This window comes from Rhincodon typus, chromosome 28 (assembly GCF_021869965.1).
Source record: "Rhincodon typus isolate 14 chromosome 28, sRhiTyp1.1, whole genome shotgun sequence".
Lineage (NCBI taxonomy): Eukaryota > Metazoa > Chordata > Chondrichthyes > Orectolobiformes > Rhincodontidae > Rhincodon > Rhincodon typus.
The window spans coordinates 32654244-32681001 of NC_063359.1; the positions used below are offsets into that span (position 1 = coordinate 32654244).

The window sequence follows — 26758 nt, forward strand, 5'->3', positions numbered from 1 at the left end:
GCATCCGTTGCTCCCACTGTGGTCTCCCCTATATTGGGGAGACCAAAAGCAGACTTGGGGACCAGTTCCCAGAGCATCAACAATCCCGACCTTCCGGTTGCCATCCATTTTAATTTCCCCTCCCACTCCCCTGATGCCATGCCCATCCATGGCCGCTTCCATTGTCAGTGAGGCCAAATGTAAACTGGAGGGACCACACCTGATATTTCGCCTTGGAAGCTTAAAGGCCAATGGCCTTAACATTGACTTCAACAGCTTCAAAATCCCTCTAGCCTGAGCCTTATCCCACGTCCAGCTCTCCCCTCCTGACCTGACCTAATCTGTCCATCTTCCTACTCACCAATCCGCTCCACCCTTCCCACGAACCAATCACAATAACCCCCTACCTGCATCTACCTATCACTGTTCCGCCTCCCCAGCCCCACCATCTCCTTCTATTTATTTCTGGGCTCCCCTGTCCCGACAAAAGATTTTGACCTAAAATGTTGACTTTCCTGCTCCACTGGTGCTGTTTGACCTGTTGTGCTTTTCCAGCATTTTTTCTGCAATGGTCTCCAACGAACATTGTATTTGGGTAGATCAAGGTATTGATTTAGTTTAAAAATACATTGATATCATCCAATTTCCTTTTTTATGATAACAAATGTTTTCAGCTCTTCAAAAATAAATTGAATAATTTTTGTAAACTTCATTGTGAGAGATTACTTTATCATTTTAATCATTTATGTTATGATACTGACAACAATGGAATAAAGCTGTTTATGCAGCGCAGTTAGAACAGGCCCTGCTTCCTGCTTCTCAACTGCTATCATCTAATATGGTCTGAAGGAATTCCTGAAGCCTAATGGAGTGAGGGAACAGGTGATAAATATATTAATTGTGTTAATTGCATTTTAAGTGGTTGCAAAAATTTTGAGGAGCTAGTAAGTTTTTTTGGGTGTGACTGTCTGAAATAAAGTTCTTAGATAAAAGTATGGGCTTGACTTCTGTTTAAATACAGTTATCTTTTGGCGTATAAAATTGGTAGCAGAGAATGGTTAAATCAAATTATAAAGTTTTGATGTTGCAGTGATTGTAACGAGATCAGCCAGGTGGACGTCATAGAATATCAGTTCCCTGATTGAGGCTGTTAATCTGGTCCAATCAGGGAGCCCTGGCTGACAGATTTCAACAGGAATGCAAGAGGCTCTGTTCACTGAGAGCTGGTTCTGAGGAAGCTGCATCAGTGTCAAGGACTTCCTACGTGTAAATAATGGTGACTTGGAGGTGGGATACCAGCCTCTGTCGAGTCATTTCAGTGGTGTTATTATCCACTCTTGTTTTCTGAAAATAATGCTTATGACCAGAGGAAGAATGAAGTTACAATGTGGACCTGGGTTACTTCTTTACCAAAGAGGTAGCAAGGTATGAAAACAAGGGCAGCAGATTCTTGAGAACACCACAACCTGCAAGTTCCTCCTACAAGCCACTCACCATCCTGGCTTGGAAATATATCACTATACTTTCATTGTCACTGGGTCAAAATCCTGGATTTCCCTCCCTAACAGCATTGTGGGTATACCTGTAACACGTGGACTTCAGCAATTCAAGAAAGCAGCTCACCACCACCTTCAAAAGGGGAATTAATGATGGGTAAAATATGCTGGCCAGAAAGTGATGCTAGTGTCCCATGAATGAACAAAAAAAAATTCAGTTTCATCCCTGCATTCTTCATTGATGGTTTACTTCATAATGACAATATTTCAATCAATAATACATCCATGCTAATAAAATTATGTATTCCAGCTATTTTACAAGAAATTGCCACTCTTTTCATAGATGTGTGTTATCATCACCAAATCATCCTGACTTGGAGGTGTGTTGCTGCGTCGGGATCCTAGAATTCCCTCCCTAGATCTAACACATAGACCTCGGCAGCCTAGGAGGGTGGCTCACACATTGCCTTCACAAGGGCAGATGGCGACGGGCAATAAAAAAAAAAGTGCTGGCCAACCAATGACGTTCATGTCCCATAACGAATAGAAAAAAAATCTGGAACGGATGGAACTCTAAAATTCACGTGCAGCCACTCCAAAGGTCCGCATATGGCAGGCAATGTGCTGATGCCATCTGTAGAATCAACTTCCAATTTCAGAAGTTACTGCCATGCATGAACCTTGAAGGGCCATACAGAAGAAAAATCATTGTGGGAATGCTGTATGCTATGACTGCCCAATACTGTTCAATTGAAATATTCTGCTACTAATACAAACATCACTGAGTTGAAACTTCTTGTGAGCAATACAATGCCCCCCCTTTGATCTGTATCTCCATCTTATTCTCCAAATCCTCCGTATCATGTTTGGTTCGAAATACTTTATTATAGCATTTGGTACAGTTCATGGCATAGTGGGGCTTTAAGTTACACCTGAAACATTGATTTACTGTGCATTTCTGGGGTGCACTCACCTATGGAAAAACCCAAATTTTCTTCACTTGTCAAAATTATCAATAGCATTGCTATCCTCATATATAATGGTTACAATTCTCCCTTTGTACTGTCACCTGCAACATGTATCTAGACAACATACAATATACCTCACTAAGTTATTAACATGGCAACTGCAACCCATAAACAAAATAAGAACTGATGTCTTCAAAACACTTCCTTATTAACAATTCTTTAATCATTCATGAATTGAGTATGAGAGGGTCATCCAGAATTTTCACTGAAGCTGTGAAAACCCTTTGGACGTAAAGGTAAATGAAAGTAACTGTGAAGAGGCTACTATATTCATTCTGGTCAGTAAACCTAAAGTCGGTTTATCTTAAATCATACTCAACCCAGTAATTATCAGCAAAGTCCAGGAAAAATTAACTAGGTTCAGTAGTGACATTTTTGCCTTGTACATCAGTTATATAGGGTAATAGAATGCAGTTTGCTAATCTCTATTAGGAATTTCATGAGCTACCAAATGAAATGAGGATCTTCTCCATAATGAGAGAAAATAAATTTCTACTTACACCTGTAACTAATTGCATCACTGAAAAACCCTTGGATGGATGGAACACAGTGGTTGGAGGGAGTTTAATTAATGATAATGATCTTGTAACCGTATATTTGTTTTGCTGAAGTTATAGAAGGAACATAGACATTGCCCCTATTTCATCATTGTGGTTGCTTCTTTGTCTTGAATTGGTATTGAATTTTGTCCCTGATTGAAACTGAAAATTCAAAATCATAACCCTTTTCCTTAAAGAACAAGTAAAAATATGTTAGGTTTAAAATAGTGATGGTAAAGGATAGATTGGGTCTAAAAGTTAACATTATAAATTGGAGGAAGGCCAATTTTGATAGTATTAGGCAAGAACTTCCAAAAGTTTATTGCAGCTAGATATTTTCAGTCAAGGGGCGGCTAGAAAATGGGAAGCTTTCAAAAATGAAATAACCAGAGTCTAGAAACAGTATGTTCCTGTTAGGGTGAAGGACATAGCCGGTAGGTGTAGGGAATGCCCAATGACTAGAGAAATTGAGGTTTTGGTTGAGAAAAAGAAGGAAGCATATATCTGTTATAGACAGCAGGGATTGAGTGAATCCCTAGAAGAGTATAAAGGCAGTAGAAGTATACTTAAAAGGGAAATCAAGAGGGCAAAAGTGGGACATGAGATTGCTTTGGCAAATAGGGTTAAGGAAAATCCAAAGGGATTCTACAAGTACATTAAGGCCAAAAGAGTAACTCGGGAGAGAATGAGGCCCCTTAGAGATCAGCAAGTCACCAATATGTGGAGCTGCAGAGGGGGCAGATACTAAGTGAGTATTTTGCATCCGTGTTTATTGTGGAGAAGGTTGTGGAAGCTAGAGAACATGGGGAAATAAATAGCGACATCTTGAAAAACGTCTGTATTACAGAGGAGTAGGTGCTGCCTGTCTTAAAATGCATAAAGGTGGATAAATCCCTGGGATCTGATCAGGAGTACCCTAGAACTTTGTGGGAAGCTAGGGAAGTGATTCCTGGGCCTATTGCTGAGATATTTATATCATCGATAGCCAAAGGTGAGGCGCTGGAAGACTGAAGGTTGGCTAATGTGGTGCCACTATTTAAAAAAGATGGTAAGGAAAAGCTAGGGAACTATAGACCGGTGAATCTAACATCGGTGATGGGCAAGTTGTTGGAAGGAATCCTGAGGGACAGGATTTACGTGTATTTGGAAAGGCAAGGACTGATTACGTATAGTCAACATGGCTTTGTACATGGGAAATCATGTCTCACTAACTTGAATGAATAATTTGAAGAAGTAACGAAAAGGATTGAAGGCAGAGTGGTGGACCTGATCTTTATGGATTTTAGTAAGGCGTTAGACAAGGCTCTGTATGGTATAATGGTTAGCAAGATTAGATCACATGGAATAGAGGGACAACTAGCCCTTTGGATACAGAACTGGCACGAAGGTAGGAGACAAGGTGGTGGTGGGTTGCTTTTCAGACTGAAGGCCTGTGACCAGTGGTCGGCCACAAGGATCGGTGCTGGGTCCACTGTTTTTTGTCATTTATATAAATGATTTGGATGTAAACATAGCGGGTATAGTTAGTAAGTTTGCAGATGACACCAAAATTGGAGATGTAGTGCACAGTGAAGAAGGTTACCTCCGAGCACAACAGGACCTTGATCAGATCAGCCGAGGAATGGCAAATGGAGTTTTATCTAGAAAAGTGTGAGGTGCTACGTTTTGGAAATGCAAATCAGGGTAGGACTTATACGCTTAAGGTCCTGGCGAGTGTTGCTGAACAAAGAGACCTTGGAGTGCAGGTTCATAGTTCCTTGAAAGTGAAGTCGAAGGATAGTGAAGAAGGCATTTGGTAGACTTGCCTTTATTGGTCAGTGCATTGAGTATAGGAGTTGGGAGGTCATGTTGTGGCTGTACAGGACATTGGTTAGGCCACTTTTGGAATACTGTGTTCAGTTCTTGTCTCCCTGCTAGAGAAAGGATGTTGTGAAACTTGAAAGAGTTTAGAAAGGATTTACGAAGATGTTGCCAGGGTTGGCGGGTTTGAGCTATTGGGAGAAGCTGAATAGGCTGGGCCTATTTTCCCTAGAGCTGGGTGACCTAATTGAAGCATCTAATATCATGAGGGGCATGGATAGCGTGAATAGCCAAGGTCTTTTTCCTGGGTGGTGAAGTCCAAAACCAGAGGACCTAGGCTTAAGGTGAGAGGGGAAAGGTGTAAAAGGGACGTAGGGGGCAACTTTTTCACGCAGGTGGTGGTGTGTTTGTGGAATGAGTTGCTAGAGGAAGTTCATTTAAACTCGAAGGGAATTGCATCACAATTTTAACTCACTGTAAAGATTTCCTGATCTAGGTGACACTATTATTTCACTTCGTGTAGTTGTCCATTAAGGAAACCTATAGTTCATTTATTTGTAATAAAATGTACCCAATGAGGTAAGTTGATGGAGTAATTATTCATTAAATACATAGAGGCAATCTGGAATCAGAATCCGCATCCCTACAGTGTGGAAGCAGACCATTTGGCTCATCAGGTCCACGCTGACCCTCTGAAGAGCGTCCCGCCCCGACTGTATCCTATCCTTTAACGCTGCATTTCCCATGGCTAAACCACCTAGTTTGCATATCCCTGGGCACTATGGGCAATTTAGCATGGCTAATCCCCCACCTAACCTGCACATCTTTGGACTGTGGGAGGAAACCAGAGCACCTAGAGGAACCCCACGCAGACATGGGAAGAAAGTGCAAACTCCACACAGACACTCACCTGAGGCTGGAATCGAACCTGGTCCGTGGTGCTGTGAGGCAGCAGTGCTAACTACTAATCCATCGTGCTGCCACCAGAAGTGACAAAAATGTGACTTGCTCTATAACAAAATCGAGCTCGTATAAGTACAATAGTAGGATTGAGCACTCGTGATCATTTGCAGTTCCATCCCATTTTTTAACAAGATCAATTGCTCTTGGTAAATTTATCATCTGACAATTTAGCTTTGCGAGCTACCAATGCCAATATGTAAATAGTCACGTTCTGTTATGTGACTTTGAACTACATGGTGTCTCTTCCTCTTTCCCCACAATGTGTTGCAGTGAAGAGATTTGCAGAGGTGTTTACAGATTGAGTGCAATATTTATCTTATCTGATTAGCATATGGTTCTATAAGGGATCCAGATAACCATAAGCAGGTGACACTCTGGTGATACGATCATTCAGACCAGCTGACATTTAACTAGGGAAAGCCTTAGAAATATATAAATTGCAGGTTTGTGTGTATAATTATAAAGTAATAACTAGTTTTTTTTTGGTGATCTTTTACAAATATTTGGAAATGAATGTAAAATGTGCTAGTGGCTTGCAGAGTGTTTGACCTTCAGTATTGAGAGTACATTTCGGACATTCGTTCCTTTACAACAGAAAAGACTGAAAAGGATTAGAATTTTGTTTCTTAAATTTGCTGGCAAATTTTTGATATTCACCAAGATGATTCATAGTCAGTGAAATTGAACTCAACATTGGAGTGTTTCCTGGGCCAAATATAGAGGTAACACTTCCTACCTACTGATGTACCAATTGTGCCTTGATCATACACTAAGCACAGTACTCCACTTTCTAATGGTATATTTGCTACATAGCATGTGTATTTCATTGAAAACACTGTAAGCAGCTCTTATGGGAAGACTTATTACTGTGCAGTGTAAGCATTTAATTTACTAGCAGTTGCCTGGTGTCTGTGTATGGTGGTAAGACTAGTAAGGCGTAGGAGCAGAAGTAGTTAATTTGGCCCATCAATTCTGCTCCATTATTCAACGAGATCATGTCTGATTTGATAATCCCGAACTCCGCTTTCCTGTCTTTTCCCATAACCCTTATTCTTTAAATATCTATCCACCTCACCCTTGAATGTACTTAATGACTGAGCCTTTACAATCTTCTGCAGTAAAGAATTCTACAGATTCACTTCCCCCTCGGAGCAGAAATTCCACCTCATCTCTGCTTTGAATGGGTGACCCCTTAATCTGAAATTATGCCCCCGATCCTAGACTCTCTGACAGGGGAAGGAACCTCTCAGCATCTACCCTGTCTGTCAAGCTTCCTAAGAACCTTTATATGTTTAAATAAGGTCATCTTCATTCTTCTAAACTCCAATGTCCACAGGCACAACCTACTCAACCCCTCTTCACAAGAAAATCCCTCTCTGCCCATGATCAATCTAATTAACCTTTTCTGGACTGTCTGCCATGCCAGTATATCTTTCTTTATAACGCACCAAAACTGTTCATTGTATTCAGGTGTCTTGTCATTTTAGCAAGACCTTTCTGTTTTTATATTGCATTCCTTTTGAAGTAAAGGCCAACATTCTACGAACCTTCCCTTTAACCCATTGAACTTGTATACCAGCTTTTTGTGAGTTATGCATGAGGAGTCCCAAATCCCTCAGTACTCTAACTTTCTGCAGCAGTTTTTCTCCATTTAAATAATATTTGCACCTCTAACCCTGTTGCTAAAGCGCATAACCTCCTACTGTCCCATTTTAAATTCTATCTGTCAAGTTTAACCTGTCGATTTAGTTACAGGTCGCCAACCTGAAGATACCCTGCTTATCCCATGCTCTGCCTTCTATTAGGGAGCCACCCTTGTATTCATGCTACAATGTATTACAATCAGCACCATGGGCTGTTATTAAGTAACTTTATGTGTGGCACCTTGTTAGACACCTTTTGGAAATCCAAATATATTACAATTACTGTTTCCCTTTTCTCTATACTGCTTGATAACCACCCCAAAGAATTCTAATAAATTTGTCAGGTGTAATTGGCAGTTGATGCTAGATCAGTTGTTAATTTTAAATCTTGAGAGAGACTTTTTTATTCAGCAAGGGTATTAAGGGATATGAGCCAAAGGCCGACATATAGTATTAAGTATAGTATTATGGTAGTATATGGAAGTATTAAGGTAGTTAAGTCCCTGGGTCCTGATGAGGTCTATCCCAGAATATTGTGGGAGGCAAGAGAACAAATTGATGGAGCATTGACAGACATCTTGTATCTTGTTTGGCCACAAAGCAAGGTCCCAAAGGACTGAAGAATAGCCAGTGTAGTCCCATTGTTTAAGAAGGTTAGCAAAGATAATATAGGAAATTACAGGCCTGTGAGCCTCACGTCGGTGGCAGGGAAATTATTGGAAAAGATTCTCGGGGACAAGATCTATACGCATTTAGAAGCAAATGGATTCATTAGCGATAGCATGGATTTGTGCGGGGAGGTTGTGCCTCACTAACTTGATCGTGTTTTTTTGAGGAAGTGACAAAAATGATGTTGACTACATGGAATTCAGTAAAGCTTTTGTCAAGATCCCTCATGGCAGACTGGTACAAAAGTGAAGTCACATGGTATCAGGGATGAGCTGGCAAGATAGATGCAGAACTGGTTTAGTCATTGGAGACAGAGGGTAGTGATGAAAGAATGCTTTTTGGAATGGAGAGTTGTGACCAGTGGTGTTCCACAGGGATCAGTGCTGGGACCTCTGAAGTTCGTGATATAAGTGATTTGGAGGAAAATGTAGCTGGTCTAATCAGTAAGATTGCGGATGATACAGAGATTGATGGAGTTGCGGATAGTGAGGAGGACTGTCCGAGGATACAGCAGGGCATAGATCAGTTGGAGGCTTGGGCATAAATATGGCAGATGGAGTTTAATCCGGACAAATGTGAGGTGATGCATTTTGGAAGGTCAAGTACAAGTGGAAATTGTACAATGAATGGCAGATCCCTTAGGAGTATTGATATGAAGAAGGATCTGGGTGTGCAAGTCCACAGATCACTGAAGGTGGCAGCGTAAGTAGATAAGCTAGTAAAAAAAGGCCAATGGCATGCTTGCCTTTATTGGAAGGGGCATTCAGTGTATGGATAGGCAAGTTATGCTGCAGCTCTATAGAACTTTAGTTAAGCCAGTTTTGGAATATTGCGTACCGTTCTGGTCACCACACAACCAGAAGAATGTGGATGATTTGGAGAGGGTATAGAAAAGGTTTACCAGGATGTTGTCTGGTATGGGGGATTTTAGCTATGAAGAAAGGTTGGATAGACTGGGTTTGTTTTCACTGGAACATAGGAGGTTGAGGGCTGACTTGATAGAAGTTTATAAGATTGTGAATGGCATGGATAGAGTGGAAAGTATGAGGGTGCAGGGGTCAATTACTAGAGGACACAGGTTCAACGTGATTAGGGGAGGGGTTGATGTTTAAAAGAGATGTGCAAGGAACATTTTTCACACAAAGGGTGGTGAGTGCCTGGAATGCGCTGCCAGAGGAGGTGGTGAAAGCAGATGCAATAGCAGCATTCAAGAAGCACCTGGACGAATACATGAAATAGGAAGGGAATAGAGGGGTATAGATCCTATAAGAGAAGTCCATTTTAGTATGGAAGGACAAAATATGTCGGTGCAGGCTTGGCGGGCTGAAGGGCCTGTTCCTATGCTGTATTATTGTTTGGTCTTTGTTCTTTTGGAAATGGAGTTAGGCCATAGATCAGCCATGATCTCGTTGAATGGCGGAATAGGCTTGAAGGGCTGAATGGTCTACTTCTGCTCCTATGTTCCCCTTCATGAAGGCCTGCTGATTCTGCTTGATTATATTACGTATTTCTAAATGCTGTGCTGTTAAATCATTTATAATGGACTCCTAACATTTTCCCAATGACAGATGTTATTGTTCCCTGTCCTTTGATCAGGTAGTCACTTTCTAAGGGCAACTAGACATCCTATGAACAAAATAAACAAATATCCAGTTGGTCCAACTCTCCTGTTGTTTCTCTGTTGCCCTGCAAATGCTTTTCTTTCAAGTATTTATCCAATTTCCTTTTAAGATTTACTATTGAGTCTGCTTCCACCTTCCTGGGATGGTGGGATTGTCTTATGAGAGGAGATTGGAGTTAAATGATATTTAGAATTTAGAAAAATAAGAGAACCTCGTTGCAAATCAAATTCTTACAGGGCAAATCCATAAGCTTTGTAAGGGCTCAACAGGACAGATGCAGGTGAGATTTCTTTTCAGCTTTGGGGGTTGATCTAAATTGGGAGAGATGTTCTCAGAATAACAGTGGGCCATTTAGGACTGAAATGAGAAAAATTTAATCACTCTGGGTAGTGACTAGTTGAAGTTCTGCACCTCTGAGGTCTTTGGAGGCTCAGTCATTGAATATATTCAAGACCGAGACTGATGGTGTCCATGATAAATGTTTAATTTAAAATATATTGTCTTTTAATGCTTTTATTGAAAGCTTTAACTTGTTCTCAGCCTTTTGCAAGAGCCTACACTTTGACTTGATTTTATTCCCAAAGCTATGACGTTGTTCACTGAGTTCAGATTGTGCAGTCTGAACATATGCAGTATCTTCAGTTTCCCAGGATGCATCAGTACTTTGTAGTAGTTGAACATTGGAACATCTTCTTTTGCTTCTAACATTTATGCATCAAAGAGAAAGCGACAGAATAATTGATTGACTTGTGGTGTTCAATTCCCACAGCACCAAGAATTGTCTTAGAATATCTTACAATAAAAATTGAATTTGACTTGTTCATTCACAGGAAATCAGCAGCCTTATATTGTTCCCTATATGTTATAAATGTTCTTAATGTTATAAAACTGAATCATTTATGTGTGAGCAATGCAGATCTATTGACAGTTTTTATTTCCTGTGATAACAATCCTTTTGACCTTACTAAGGTTGTGGATTTGTCCTCAATCAAGTGCTTTTTTGTGCTGTTAACTAATGATTACAAAAAAGTACCCAAACTTTTTTAACTTTAGATCGTTAAAGGTACACAACTTCCATTTTGCTTTTGACCCTTGGCTCCTATGAAATATTGCATTCCAAACATGAGATCAGCTTGTCTTTGTGTACCAAAAATCTTGCTCTTCCTCTTGATTTGATTCCCTGAATCACTGTACTGTTTAAATGCCTATTTGATATCAAGATGAAAGGTCTGTTTCCGTGTTGTATGACTATGAGCCAGATCTTTCTCGATGCAACATTAGCACAACCAGAATTGTCCTGCTTGGCTTTTGTCAAAAGCTGATTCCATTGCTATTCTCGGTTGTCCCCTTATTCTAAATGTGAAAGTGTCTCTCTTCAGGCTGCTTACAACATAGAACATAGAACTGTACAGCACAGTACAGGCCCTTTGGCCCATGATGTTGTGCCAAACTTTTACCCTAAACCCAAGGTCTATCTTACCTCCACCCCTTACTATCATCCATATGCCTATCTAATAGCCGCTTAAATGCCCCTAATGAGGCCCACTCCACTATCCTCTCCGGCAATGCATTCCACGCCCCTATCACTCTCCGAGTAAAGAACTTACCTCTGACGTATCCCTTCTATCTACCTGCACTCACTTTAAAACTATGCCCCCTCGTAATAGCTACCCTCACCCTAGGAAAAAGTGGCTATCCACTCTATCTATACCTCTGATCATTTTGTACACCTCTATCAAGTCACCTCTCATCCTTCGCCGTTCTAAAGAGAAAAGCCCTAGCTCTCTCAACCTTTCCTCATAAGACCTTCCCTCCATCCCAGGCAACATTCTGGTAAATCTCCTCTGCACCTTTTGCAATGCTACCACATCTCTCCTGTAATGAGGCGACCAGAACTGGGCATAATACTCCAGATGTGGCCGAACCAGGGTTGTGTATAGCTGGAGCATAACTTCATGGCTCTTGAACTCAATCCCTGTATTAATAAAAGCTGCTTGTTTGATCATCAGCTGAAATATAAAATCATTGCACCCTCAAGATGACTTACCTCCACTTCCAGAGCTTTACCCAGCTATGTCCCTATCTTTATACCCATTGCCACTGAAATCCTTATTCATACTTTGATTATCATGACATTCAACTTCTTTAATGCTTCCTTACCAGTTCCACTCTACAGAAAATTACTCATCCAGAATATTATGGCTAAATCCTATCCATCCCATTCCAACTAAAGTCCCGCACAGCCATTCTATGTCCCTTCAAAAATCGTCCCCTTAACTTTCCATTTCTTTCTGCCAATTGGTGCCCACTGCTTCCTCTGCAAATTATCATGTGCCATTCTTTGTGAAAGGCATGAACTTGAGTTCGTTCCCATTTAGCTTGGGTTGTCCCCAAATGAGTATGTGTTTGGAATTATACGATCAAAAATTATTTACAGTTTAACATTTAAATAGCAATGTTTGTTTGAAAGCCTTGCTACTTCACCTGCTTATAGGGTTGCCACCACATAGGAGTCTTTGCTGCCGGAGATAAGCTATAGAAGACATTATCCTTTTTCCACATTAGTAACCATTAGTGTATCCTCCCTGCTTCCAGAATCATGGGACTTTTTATAACAGTCTGTTGTGCCAGTGATTTCAGAAAGTGCTGTCCATCTAAGTTAACTCACTTGTCCATTTCCCACGTCCTTTCAATTTTCTAATAGCTTTCTTTTTGGACTATCATTGTTTCTTTCCAGTACTTTTGTGGGTACACTTTGTGTCCTATCAGCTATCTGTTTTTCTTCCAAAAACAAGCCTAACCTTTCCTTTTTTTTAGATTATCTCACATTCATTCTGCCTTGTTAGTGACCAATGGAAATTCCTGTTTTGAAATTGACCATTAGAAAATTATAATTTAATGAGCTTTTCCGAACTCCTTACAGTTATCAAACACAATTCTGTATCATGTATTATTCCATGCATCAATAAAACCTACAAATACAATGATTCAGTAATAGGTTTCATCCTGAATTCATTTGAGGTATCCATATTTTCACCTTGTTCTTGCTGTATCTGATGCTGGTGATTGACATGGTTAAGTGAGGAAAACTGCATTACTTGGCACTACTATTCTCTGTTTGATCATATTGAAAAAATTATACAGAAAAGATCTAATTAAAAATTTCTAGCTCTAGTTTATTGGTTTATAAATGCACATAAAAGGCCACTGATAAGACTTTGAATATAAAACAGTCTTGTTTCTCCTCAGTTAATTGATCTTAGCTGGAACAACAATATGTCCACAGATGATATCCATTTGTTAGGGAAGGGAAAATGGCCCGTAGTTCCTGAACTAAATTAGTAACTGTGATGCCTCTTGAGATTGTTTGTTTGTTTGTGTGGAGACTTCTGGTGAGGATAGATTCAAGCTCAGTTTGTGATGGCAGCTTATTTTTTTGACAACCAGTATTTCAATTAGTCTGCTCATTGATGAGCGTTAGTCCAGATTCCATTGTAAATTCCTTATATATGTAAATGTGTGTGTATATATTTATATGAATGTGTGTTATATAAATTTATATATTTGTCTGTTGATGTTTTATCTTGAGCTGCTTCCAAAAGTGATAGATTGCCATCATCTTCAGCTCTCAGAGCACAGTAAGAAATCAGGCCCCAAGTCTACCCGAGCTGGAATGGGAACTCAACCCATGCTCTGATGTTATTGTGAATCATGTGCTACCATTTTGTAAAGTTAGCTAAATGACCCTTAAGTATAAGATCCTTCAGAAAAAATATTTGAAATACTTAATTCAGTAGTTGTGTAGAATTTCAATGCTAAATGCAAATGAAAACCTTAGAATGTTCTAATCTTGAAAATCGAAATCTTGTTAGTTCTGCTTAGAACAAAGCAAATCCTTTGTCTTATCAAATGAACCATCAGTGATAATATCTGTCCTGTGTTAAATGTTGTATATGGCAAGTACAGATACTGTTATCACAAATACTTGATTTCATTTGATTACAGCCACTCAAACTGACCACTGTTGAATAAAATTTGAAATATTTTGAGTCGAAAGTATTTCCAGAATGAAGACTCTTAAGTATTTTTCCATCAGTTCAGCTAATATCCCCTGATTCTAAGAATGTGTGTTAACAACAAACACAAAAAATGACCACTTCCCTTCCAAGAAATGGTTATTTTTAAAATAACCAATGAATAAGATTTGTATAAATCATTTGAAGAGCTTGCTGCCTCAGTGGGTTAGTTGTCTGGCCTATCTGGACATTGTCTTGAATCTGGATGTAAACTGACTCATTGACTGTGAAGATCTTAAGTGCCATTAATATAACAAAGGCTCATCCAGTAGACCTTGATCCATAGTGGAAAGTCGTTCCTAATTTGCTAGTGAAAACTTGTGCAAGAAAATACAGTCTCAAGGAGTTGCTTTCCTGAGTTGCTGACTACATGGAATGATTAGCCTGATGCAGTTAAGCATTAGCAGACAGCACAGACAAGACCCTTTTACCCATTGCGTCTATGCCTCTGACCATTTCTGCTCTAACCTCTCTAAATCGCCTGCCCTTCAGCTTGAATTAAACCCCCTCTTTAATGATCCCTCAACGGAGGGGAACAGCTGCTTCCTGTTCAGCCTGTCCACAGTCTTAGACATCTCAGTTAGGTCTCTTAAACATTCTCTGCTTTGGAGAAAGCAACCTGAGCCAATGTAGCCTCTCTTCATAGTTAAAATGCCCCAACCCAGGCAACATCCTGGTGAATCTCCTCTTCGCTCCCTCCAGTGCAATTGCATCCTTCCTGTGTGAATGAAGGTGTTCAGTGCTAATTCTGGGGCTTAAAGTGGGAATATATTCCTTTCAGCATAGATAATTGTCTTCTATAACCAAGTCAGTTCTGTATCCATCTAACCAGCACACCCCAGACCCATGATACTCTACCTCTTGTACCAGCCTGCCATGAAGTACTGTATCAAATGCTCCACAAAAGTCCATGTCGATAATATCCACTCCCCTTCCCTCATCAACCATTCTTGTTACCTCCTCAAAAAAACTCCATCAAGTTATGAGACATGACCTTCCTCGCACAAACCCATATTGCCTATGACTAACAAGCCCATTTGTTTCCAAATTTGAATAAATCCTGTCTCTCCCTCTCTTCTTCAATAGCTTCCCCACCACTGATGTCAGGCTCACTGGCTTGTAATTACCTGGACAATCCGTTTCAATTTTAAACAAAGGAACAACATTGGCCATTCTCCAGTCCTCTGGAACCAAACAGGATGCAAAGATATCTATTAAGGTCCCAGCTATTTCCTCCCTTGCACCCAACAGTATCATGGGATAGAGCCCATCTCACCCTGGGGACTTGTCTACCTCAATGCATTTCAAGACACCCAACACTCCCTCCCTCATCATATTGACCTGTCTGAGAGTATTCACACACCTTTCCCTCACCTCAACATCCCTCACGTCCCTCTTTTTGGTGAATACCAATGTAAGGCACTCATTAAGGATCTATCCATTTCCTCTAGCTCTACATATAACCTCCCTGCTTTATCCTTGAGTGGGCTTACTCTTTCCCTAGCTGCCTCCTTGCTTCTAATATAAGTATAAAATGCCTTGGGATTCTCATTAACCTCGCTGGCCAAGAACATTTCATGCCCCTTTTGGCCCTCCTAACTCCCAGTTTGAGCTCCTTTCTACTTTCTCTACATTCTTCAAGGACTTTGTGTTTTTAGTTGCCTAGACCTGAAGTGTGCTTCCTTCCTTTTTTGACTAAGCTGATAATTTCCCCTGTCATCCAAGGTTCCCGAATCCTGCCATTCCTGTCCACGAACATGCCTGTCCTGCACTCTAATCAACTGGTCTTTAAAAGATTCTCACATGCCAGATATAGATTTACCCTCAAACATCTGCTCCCAATCCACATTCTCCAATTCTTTCCTAATTCAGTTATAGTTGGCCTTCCCCAATTTAACATCTTCATCCGAGATCCACTCTTGTCCTTAGCCATAAGTATCCAAAAACTTATAGAATTGTGGTCACTATTCCCAAAATGCTCTCCCCACTGAAACTTTGATCATCTGGTCAGGCTCATTTCCTACTACGAGGTCCAGCGTGGCTCCCTCCCTCATCAGACTATCCACACACAGTTTCAAAAACCCTCCTGGACATACCTAATAATTGATTCCCATTCAAACCTCTTGCACTAAGGGAGTCCCAATCAATATGGGGCAAGTTAAAATCACCCACCGCTACAACCCTGTCATTTTCACATCTTTCCAGAATCTGACTACATATTTCTTCCTCTATCATCCGCTGGCATTTAGGTTGTTTGTGGTACAATCCCAGCACTATGATTGCAGCCTTCCTATTCCTGAGCTTTACCCATAATGCCTCACTACAAGAATCCCCCAGGGGATCCCCCAAATAGCTGTGATATGCTGCCTAGCCAGGAATGCAACTGCTCCACCTTTTTCTGCTTCCTCCTCTGTCTCATCTAAAACATTGATATCCTGGAACATTAAGCTGCCAATCCTGAGCCTCTTCCAATCATATCTCTATGATAGCAACAACATGCATGCATTAATCCAGGCTAAGAAACATCTGTCTTACCTGTTATACTTGCGCTGAAGCAAATACAGCCTCAGCCTATAGTTCCGCTGAGTTCAGCAACCTCTCCCTGACTGCTGTTCCTCTTAGCTGTATTTCTCTCGGTCTCCAATTCTTCCCCAGACTCTATACTTGTTGACCTGCTGTTCTGGTTCCCATCCCCCTGCCACATTAGTTTAAACCCATCAAACCTCCCTGCCAGGATATTGGTGCCCCTCCAGTTTAGGTGCAACCCGTTCTTCTTGTACAGGTCCCATCTTCCCTGGAAAACATCCCAATGATCCACATATCTGAAGCCCTCCCCCTTACACCAGCTCTTTAGCCACGTGTTCATTATACCGTGTCTCTGTTCCTAGCCTCAGTAGCAAGTGGGACGGGGAGTAATCCTGAGATTACTGTCCTAGAGGTCCTGCTTTTTAGTTTACTATGTTGCTCCCTAAATTGTTGTTGCAGGACCTTGTCACTCTTTCTATCTATGTCACTTGTGCCAATGTGGACAATGACTCTATGTTTACCTTCCCATTTTAGAATGCCCCATACCTGCTCAGAGACATCCATGACCCTGGAACCAGGGAGGCAACATACCATCCTGGAGTCTCTCTCAGGGCCACAGAAGTGCCTGTCTGTGTCCTGGACTATAGAATCTCTATACTACACTTTGTCCCTCTCCTGTGTACAGCAGGATCAGCCAGCTGCTGATATGGCTTCACCTGATGGGTTAGCCTCCTCATCAGTCTCCAAAACAGAATATTTGTTTGATGGAAACAGCCGCAGGGGCCTTCTGCACTGACTGGCTGCCCTGTCTAGCAGTTGCCCATTGATCTTCCTATACCTTGGGTGTGAGCATGTTTCTTTAACTTCTATGATGCTCTCTGCCATTTCTGTTGTTCCTTAGTGTTTCCAACTGCCGCTCAAGCTGATCCATTTGTTCGTTGAGCAGCTGAAGCTGGTATACTTCCTGCAGGTGAAATTATTAGCGTCCATGATTTACCACATCTCGCAGGTGGAACACAAAATCCCACCAATTGACATGACTAACCCTCTACTGGCTGTTAGATTACAAGTTACATTTTAATTAACTACCTAAAAATTACAGTTATTACTTTCGAGAAATAGCCTCCCCAACCTACGCATGATCTGAACTCTCTGTACTAACCAGATAATGAACTCTTTAGAAAGACTGAGACACAATTACCCTGTACTGCAGTAAGATTTCTTCACCTGTAGCACCAAGGCAATGAACGGGATAACAGTAGCACTGACCAATCAGAAACCGTGTTCCCTTTTGCTCCTGTGATGTAAAAAGGATACTTTTCTAGAATGATCTCCAATAAAACTTAACTTCCCTGTTGATTTAAAAATCTATTTTTTCCCATTTGTTTATGGAGTGACAGTGTTGCTAGGTAAATCATCACTTATTACCCATCCTTAATTGCCCTAGAGATTTTGAGAAGTATGGAACTACAGTATATGGACCTACACTGCTGTTAGGGAGAGAATTCCAGGACTTTGACCAAGGAACGGTGATATACTTCCAAGTCAAGATGGTGGAAAGGTTGATGGGAAGCTTGCAGGAGGTGGTATTTTCATGCATCTGCAGCTCTTGTCCTTTTAAATTTTGGACGTCGGGTGTTTGGAAGAGTGAATGTCTGTAGTGCATCTTGTTAGTACACACTCTGCCTCTGTATGTTGGTGGTGAAGGGAGTGAATTTTGAAAATGGTTGATAGGATACCAACTGAGCAGACTTTGTGCTGGATGATGTCAAGCTTTTTGAGTGTTTTTGGCCCTTTATCCAACCAGGCAAGTGGAGAGTATTCCATCACACTTCTGATGTTTGCCTCAATGAGGTGGTCAGATTTTGGGCAGTCAGGAGGTGACTTCCTGCTGCAGGATTCCCAATCCTGTAACCAAAACATTTATATGGCTGGTCAGTTAAGTTTCTGATCAATGGTAGCACCTGCCAGGATGTTGATTAGTGGAATTCAGTGATGATAATGTCATTGACTTGGGGATGATAAGATTCTCTTGTTTGAAATGTCATGTCTTGGCACTTCTGTACTGGGAATGTTACTTGTCACTTATCAGTCTGGATGTTGTCCAGGTCTTTCAACACATGAATGTGAGCTGCTTCATTATCTGAGGAGTTGTGAATAGGACTGAATATTGTACAATCACCAGTGAACATCCCTATTTCTGATGTTATGATGAAGGGAAGGTCACTGATGAAGCAGCTGAAGATGATTGGGCCTAGGACACAGTCCTGATGAACTGCTGCAGTGATATACTGGAAATCGGGTGATTTGACATTCAATAACCACAACTGTCGTACTGGGTGTGACTCTAACCAGTGGAGAATTTTGCTCTCTGATTCCTATTGGTTCCAGTTCTCTTTTAGAGGTCCTTGATTCCATACTCTGTCAAAATTATCTTGATGTCAAGGTCACTCGCTCTCAGCATACCTCTGGAGTTCAACTTGTCTGTGTTTGGACCAAGACTGTAAGGAGCTAAGTGGAACAAAAACAGAAATTGCTGGAGAAAATCAGTAGTTCTGGCAGCATCTGTGGGAGAAAAGAGTTAACGTTTTGAGTGCAGTGACTCTTCTTCAGAATGTTTTGAAGAGTCACTCGACTTGAAACTTTAACCCCGCTTGGTTCCCACAGATGGTGCCAGACTTGCTGAGTTTCTTCAGCAATTTCAGTTTTTGTTTCAGATCTCCAGCATCTGCAGTTCTTTGGTTTGTTTTAAGGTGCTGAGTGGACCTGGCAGAGTCCAACTGGGCATTAGTGAGCAGGTTAATACTGAACAATGGTTATTTGATAGCACTGTCGATGACTCCTTAAGATGGTGGGGTGGTAATGAAATGGGTTGGATTTGGCTTGCTTTTTGTAAACGGGACTTAGTTGAGCAATTTTCCACATTGCAGGGTTGTAATTGTACTGGAACAACTTGATTAGAGGCATTATTAGGTCTGGAACACAAGTCTTTAGAGGAATACTGCCAGAATGTTGCTTGGCTGTTTGTATCCGATGTCTTCAGGCATTTCTTGATCATACGTGGAATAAGTGGAATTGGTTGAAGATCAGCATCTGTAATGCAAGGGTTTGTGGGCCCAAATATATCAATTTGTCTTTTGCTGTGCTGGGCTCCCTCCGTCTTTGAGGATGGGGACATTTGTGGAGCCATGTCCTCTAGTGAGTTGTTCAATTGTCCACCATCATTCGTGGCTGGAAATGGCAGGATTGCAGATCTTAGATCAGATCCTTTGGTTATGGTATTATTTAGCCTGTCAGTTGCATATTCCTTCAGCTGTTTGGCACTTGATGTTTTCTAAAATGATACTGCAAGTAGAGGCAATTGCTAGTTCAAACTTAGGTTAACTTGTAGGTTGAGTTGGTAGTATGGAAGGCAAATGCAATGTTGGCATTTATTTCAAGAGGACTAGAATATAAAAGAAGGGATGTACTCCTGGGGCTTTATACCACATTTAGAATATTGAGTAATTTTGGACCCCTTACCTCAGGAAGGATGTACTGGCCCTGGAGTGGGTCCAGAGGAGGTTCACGAGAATGATCTCAGGAATGAAAGGCTTAAAATATGAGGAACGTTTGAGGACTCTGAGTCTATACTCGATGGAGTTTAGAAGGATGAGGAGACATCTAATTGAAACTTGCAGAATGCTGAAAGGCCTGGATAGAGTGGATGTTGGGAAGATATTTCCATTAGCAGGAGAGACTAGGACCCGAGGGCACAGCCTTAGAATAAAGGGAAGACCCTTTAGAACGGAGATGAGGAGAAACTTCTTAAGCCAGAGAGTGGTGAATCGATGGACTTCATTTCCCCAGAAGGCTACGGAGGCCAGGTCATTCTGTATATTTAAGACAGAGATAGATAGACTCTTGTCTGTTAAAGGGATCAAAGGTTACGGGGAGAAGGTAGGAGAATGTGGTTGAGGAACTTATCAGCCATGACTGAATGGTGGAGCAGACTCCCTGGGCCGAATAACCTAACTTCTCCTTCTATGTCTTATGGTCTAATGGTCAAACAAGGCAATAGCTCCATTCGACAAGTGTATGTATGGGAAACATCTCTCTGAAAGGCTGTTTCACTGATTGCAATTTGAGTCAAATATTTATCCATCACTCTGTCTCATTGGTTACCTAGGCTTCTCGAGCACCATGGGGTTACAGGATAGGTGCAATGATTCCAGAATTTCACACCTGTAACACAAGTCTCTAGTTGGTTCACTGTAAGCTTAACACTCCTATCTCAGTGTGCATTCTTCAGTACTGGGTCCCTATGTTCCGGTAATGGAGTTCATGCCGGTGTACATTTCACAGCGTGGCATTCTTGGTGTTCCAGACAGAACCTCACACCACCCAGCCAAGGCAAACATCCCATCCCTAGGTTAAACAATCCTTTTGACTCTACAATAACAATGGGGTCCCTTTTCTTATTGTGTCACAGAGAAATTTCCCCTGACCTGTTTATCACCTAGCCTTTCACTACATTATGTTGGGTCCTAGCATTTGCAGGTATTCCAATCATGATGTCCCTTTTTGTATTAGCGTGATTATCTTTCTTCTTATTCTGTTTACTGTTACTAATTTGGCTCCAGTGTTAAATGTTTCAATTGCAATGTAAGTATTCTAGTTCTCCTACCCTGTTGTCAGTATCCTCAGATATGTGACTCCTCATATTGAATATTAACTTCTATATCTCCTCTTCCTGCTTCAACAGCATTCAAGTAGTCCTGTGTTGTACCTGCACCACGTTGACACCTCAATTTTAAGTATGTCCACTTTTGCTCCTGGCATGCCCTCCTGCACTCTTCACTGAGCCAGGATTTATCTCCTTGCTTGAAAGTAATGGTAGAGTTAGGGAAATGCCAGACTATGAAGTTACAGAAACCCTGCAGGTCTGGCAGTATCTGTAGAGAGAGAAATAGAGTTAATTTTTCGAGTGCAGTGATCCTTTGAAGGAAACCGATTTTCTCCAGCATCTTATGTTCTTGTTTCAAGTTGCAGATTGTGGTTGAATACAGTTCTCCTGTTGCTAAAGGCCCACAGCACCTCATGGTTGCTCAGTTTTGAGTTGCTAGATCTGTTCGGTCTGTTCCGTTTTAGCATGGTTTTACCACTCAACGAGATGTGAAAGCAGACCTTTGTCTCCACAGCAACTGTATGGTAATCACTCCTACTAATATTGTCATAGACAGATCCATCTGCAAGAGGTAAATTGGTGAAGATGTGGTCAAGTAAGGGTTTCCTTCTAATATAAGTCCAAAATGTGAAATTTAACTCAGCACTACGTTGCAGTCTCAAGCTACTTTCAATCTACTACTAATAAACCAAGCTGATATGTATGATGCATTAAGTGCTGAGGTGCTACAAGTCATCTCAATAACTTGCTTAATCTCAGTGCAGTCACTTGATATCTCCCACACACACCTGTTTGTCTTTCTCCTCATAATTATTTTCAGGTTTTAAAAGTGTTCCTCTGATCCTATGTTGAGACCAGGCAGACAAGACATCCAAAAATAAATCTGTGTTTAAAAACTCTGCTGAGATGCGCCTATGGGCATAAGAGATCTGATCATCTGAGTTACTAGAGTTGGGTGTCTATGTGGAGCTTGCACGTTCTCCCTGTGTCAGGTTGGGTTTCTGCTGGGGGCTCTGGTTTCCTTCCATAGTCCAAAGATGTGCAGGATAGATTGATTGGCCATGCTGAATTGCCCCATAGTGTCCAAGGATTTGTAGGCTAGGTGGATTAGCTATGGTAAATGCAGAGTTACCAGGATGAGGTGAAGGGAGGATCTGGGTGGGATGCTGTATGGAGGGTTGATGCAGACTTGACGGGCCAAATGGCCTCGATCTGCACTGTAGGGATTCTTTTGATTCTATAGCTTTGGTACAAAAAGTGACCTGAACACTGATGGCACACTGTTACTGGCTCCTGACAGATTTTGTAAACAAACAATAAATGTGCCCACTTTAAATGGTTCTCTTTATTAAGAATATTGCATTATGTTCTTATTTTTAATCTCCAGAGTATTTGAATACTTTGCATTCTTACAGTTTCACCATTTGAAGAGAGAAATTCATAATGCCTCTTCTTTAGGATTATTTCCTTCTGTGGCAACAAAAACCAAAGAGTGAATTAATTACTGGTTCTGTGATGCCGTATGATAACCTTAAAATTTGAATGCACCTTCAAACTGTATGTAGCCATACAGTTAATTTGCCAGTTTTAGCCATGTTACTGTCTGGAACCATTCTAATGAGGCACTGTGCTTCCCTAGAGACAAAATGAAAATCGTACTTTTCTCCAACAAATGATTAGGGCTGACGCTTCATCTAGCTATATCATTTTAAGCTGCAGAGAATTGCACTTCTGAGAGTCAAAACCACCCCCTATCCTTGGATCACTCTTAACAATAAAAATAACCATTGGTTCATTTTCTCCAATGCCAAACATCTATCTTGCATCTTTGCTCCCACCTCTTCAAACTCTAGGCTTCTACCTTTTCCTGCTCAAAGGTAGGAAAACCTGATCATTATTATGCTCTTTCCCTAGTCCTTCCCATGTTAATGGTGTGGCATATGCCAAGAGTGAACCTAATTTGAGCATTACATACATAAGTGTAGGTCTTTCCTGTACCATGCAATGAGAGAAAACTGATTTAATTGAATTTATAAATTATTTTTCAATTACGAAGTTTAATACCCTTTGCTCTAAATGCAACGATTGCTGGCAACGGAAGAAAACAAAACCCTCCATCATTCCCAACTGTACTGATATTGTTGGGGAAGAAAAGAGCATTGCTTTTGTTGTTCATTTTTCTTGCCCTTCACCGATTCTGAATTGGCCATACACTTGAATCAGAGAAACACTTTAACAGCTCTTTACACCTTAAGCTTTTATTCTCTGCAATATCCTTAGATGTGCCATCTTATCAAATGCTTTCTGAATATATAAGTACAACACATCCACTGGTTCTCCTTTATCTACATTATTCCCTCAAAGAACACCAATAGATTTGTTAAACATGGTATTCCTTTCAAAAAAATTATGTTGACCCTGCTTGATTACCTAGAATTTACCTAAGTACTTAGTGATAACTTCTTCAATAATAGCTTTGAACATTTTCCCTGTGACAGATGTTAAGCTAACTGATCTGCAGTTTCCTGCTTTCTGTCACACTCTGTTTTTGAATAGAAGAGTCTTTATTTTTCCCTCGAATGGGAACATCCCCGAATTAAGGGAATCTTGGAAAATTACAACTAATGCATCAACTATCTTGCTAGCCACATCTTTTAAGATCATAGGTTGAAGTCTGTTAGGTCCATGGCAATTGTCCGCCTGTAGCTAGAACAATTTAAACAGTACCACTTCACCGGTTTTCCTGAGATATTCTCTCTCTTCCATTTCCTGATTTATTGCAACTTTTCAGATATTATTGTCTCCTCTGTCATAAAGACTGATGCAAAAGAACTATTCAGTTCATCTGCCATTTTCTGTTCTTTCATTACTAACTCTCCAGTCTCATTATTTATTGGACAAATACTCACTTTGTTAGCTCTTTTTAAAACAGTTATCAAAACTCTTGCCATCTGTTTTACAGTGCATTCCTTACACTACTTGGTGAGTGAAAAAGCTTTTCCTCAGATCTCTCTTGCCTCTTTTGCAGTCACTTTTTAAATCTAACCCTTTCGTTCTCATTCCTCTTTACATGAGGAAAAAGTTTCACCTTATCTATTCTATTCTGTCCCCTCATGATCTTGAACAGCTGTATCTGACCTCCTGTTAGGTGCCTCCACTCCAAGGTGTACAGTCCCACCTTGTTCAATCTATCCTCCTAATTTAAATTTGTCATCCCTGGAACCATTCTTACAAGTTGCTTCTACATACGCCTATGTACAGGGCTATTACAGAATTCTCAGACTGGCACATATGTGGTCATGTTTAAGTTGGAAACTTAGAGCTCAAACAAAGTGACTTCAAATAACAACCCTAAATCAACAATATTTCCTGGTTTGTCGTTTGACTTTTCTCTTTTGCAGTTAAAAATGATAGTATGACTGAAATACCTGATGAACAGTATGATTTAAATGCTACTTGGCTACTTTGATACAAAGGTGCTTTGCTCTCAGATTCTGTGTGCATACATATAGTATGGGCTATTTGGTAAACCTGTTAACTGTTTTGTTTTTCTTTTACAGTTACTGAGAAAGAAGTCCAACAGTGGTAAGTCCAGTGTTCCTATATTTTTAAAAAGGGAAAAATGTTTTCTATTGAATACCATCTAATTGAATGACAGAGTATTTCAATGGGCTGAATGGTCTACTCCGGTTTCTATGTACAAATCCAATCAGAATGCCTCCTTGGTAAGCTACACCATATTAGGAAGATCTCCGGTTTTATAACTTGATTGGCTCAGATTACTTAGCATAGCACAGTGTGATGGTAGGAGTACTTTAAATGGTAACCCAGGAAAAATCAGCCAGTGTTTCTTCCGCTGAATACTGTCAGCCGCTGAAATGTAATAATCCAAAATGTCATTTATGTTGCTACCTAGAGGTTCCTTCACTCTGAGATGTTAATTAATTCAGTCTATTTGGCATGATGGTACAGTGGTTCACACTTTTACCTCACAGCTGGGTACTCTGGGTGCCTCCCACAGTCCCAAGATGTGTAGGTTAGGTGGATTAGCCATGCTAAACTGCCCGGTAGTGTCCAGGGATGTATAGGCTAGGTGGATTAGCTGTTGACAAATGTGGGCCTGAAATTTTTGGGAGGTGTGGAGGATGTTGATCTGGACGGGATACACTTCAGAGGGTCAGCGCAGACTCCATGGGCTGAATGGCCTCTATCTGCACTGAAGAATTTCTATGAATCTATCTCATTGTACAATGCCTGGTCTTTTATAACCTGCTTTCTGGTTCCAGAACATGCTGCTAGCAGGAACTAGGGAGGAAGGGGAACATGTTAGTGTTTGGTTGCAAAGCAACAAAGTTGAATATTGTTCTAACGGCATCTGGCTGATATCAATTTAATCTAAAATGGATACTATAATGATGTACCAGGAAATATCTCACATTTTGTCTGTCTCAAATCTGTTTCCAGTGAGCCTGGGTCTACTCCATGACATTTTGTTGCCCCATATTTGAGAAAAGTTGTCAATTTCATCATTGCTAGAAAAAAAATGACATTTATAAAGAAAGGATGTTGTTCTTCAGTTGAGTTCCAGCATTTTTCAGCAAGTGTGCTGCATCTGATTTCACTGGGACCTTTCTAGAGAATAAAAGTCCAAAGTTAACATCTTTCACCATTGATGATCACAAAAATAAATTAGAACTTCATACAGAGCTTTTCATACCTGTTTCGATGTTACATGTTTTGATACGACTCTTGGTAAGAACAGATTCAGAAAACTAACTTAAGATAACAATTTAGTTTTTATAATATTTATTTTCCAAGGTTAAGCCTTAGGACATTGGTAGTATGTTATCTTTGATAGGATATCCAAATTACAAATGGTGCCATTTGAACTAATGAGTAATTGGAAGTAGTATTTAGTTAGACTGGTAAATACAGTTGGTCCTGTTGTCATCTGATGCAAATACTTCATATTCTAGGCATCCAGTTAATGCTATGGCAAATGAACAGCTTCAGGAGCTTTACATGTTGTAGACTTGAGAAGGAAGTTGTTGGGAAATCGATGAGGGAAAGAAATGCAGGGCAAGTACAGGGAAGGATTTGGAGAGAAATGTCTAGATTGGCCATTGCTGCTGTAAGAAACAGCCATGTTTGTATACGATTACTGTTTGAGAGAGCAATGGAGCTTATGTTTCCTTTTAACTTGCTCATTTTGCTAAGTTCTATTGATGAAGAAAAATACTTCGCATGTCAGACCGTGATGAAGTGAAGGCATCAACTGATCGATGTGGATGAGGACACTTCGGTTAATATTTTAGAAGATTAATGCAGGGATAATCAGATTTGATTAGCTCTGCCATCAGTTGACATTTAATTTCAAACTGTTCACGCATTACATTATTATTGTTTGGTGCAGTGGCACAAGTGTTCTTGCTGACTTCTAAATATTGAGATGGCATTTTCATCTTCTGACTAAAATTTAGAAAAATTGTATTTTTTAATTTAAAAAAAAAGTCTCAGTTCAGTCCATTTATCAGAATTTATAAATCTTTGCTAAGTTTTCCTGCCTTTCTATGCACTTATTTTGATTTTATAGCAGAGTATTTTGGCAGTCAGTTTTTTTTTGGACAAAGCTTTTGATTGGTTCATGTTTTCTTGTCAGAGTAGTGTGTGCGTTGGTGCTTCCAACATTTATAATAAAATGCCAGACGTGGGTTTAAAATTCTTCACATTCAGTTGGATGTTCCCGGTAAA

At 40.5% G+C, this 26758-nt stretch overlaps 1 protein-coding gene across 1 annotated transcript in view; it reads left to right on the forward strand.

Annotated features, from left to right (window-relative positions):
• Positions 1 to 26758, forward strand: part of LOC109931982 (neuronal calcium sensor 1) — a 135685-nt gene that overhangs the window by 27703 nt on the left and 81224 nt on the right. The window contains exon 2 of the mRNA XM_020531243.2: positions 24568 to 24592. Within this exon, the coding sequence (XP_020386832.1) occupies positions 24568 to 24592 (25 nt within the window). The remainder of the gene's footprint in view (positions 1 to 24567; positions 24593 to 26758) is intronic.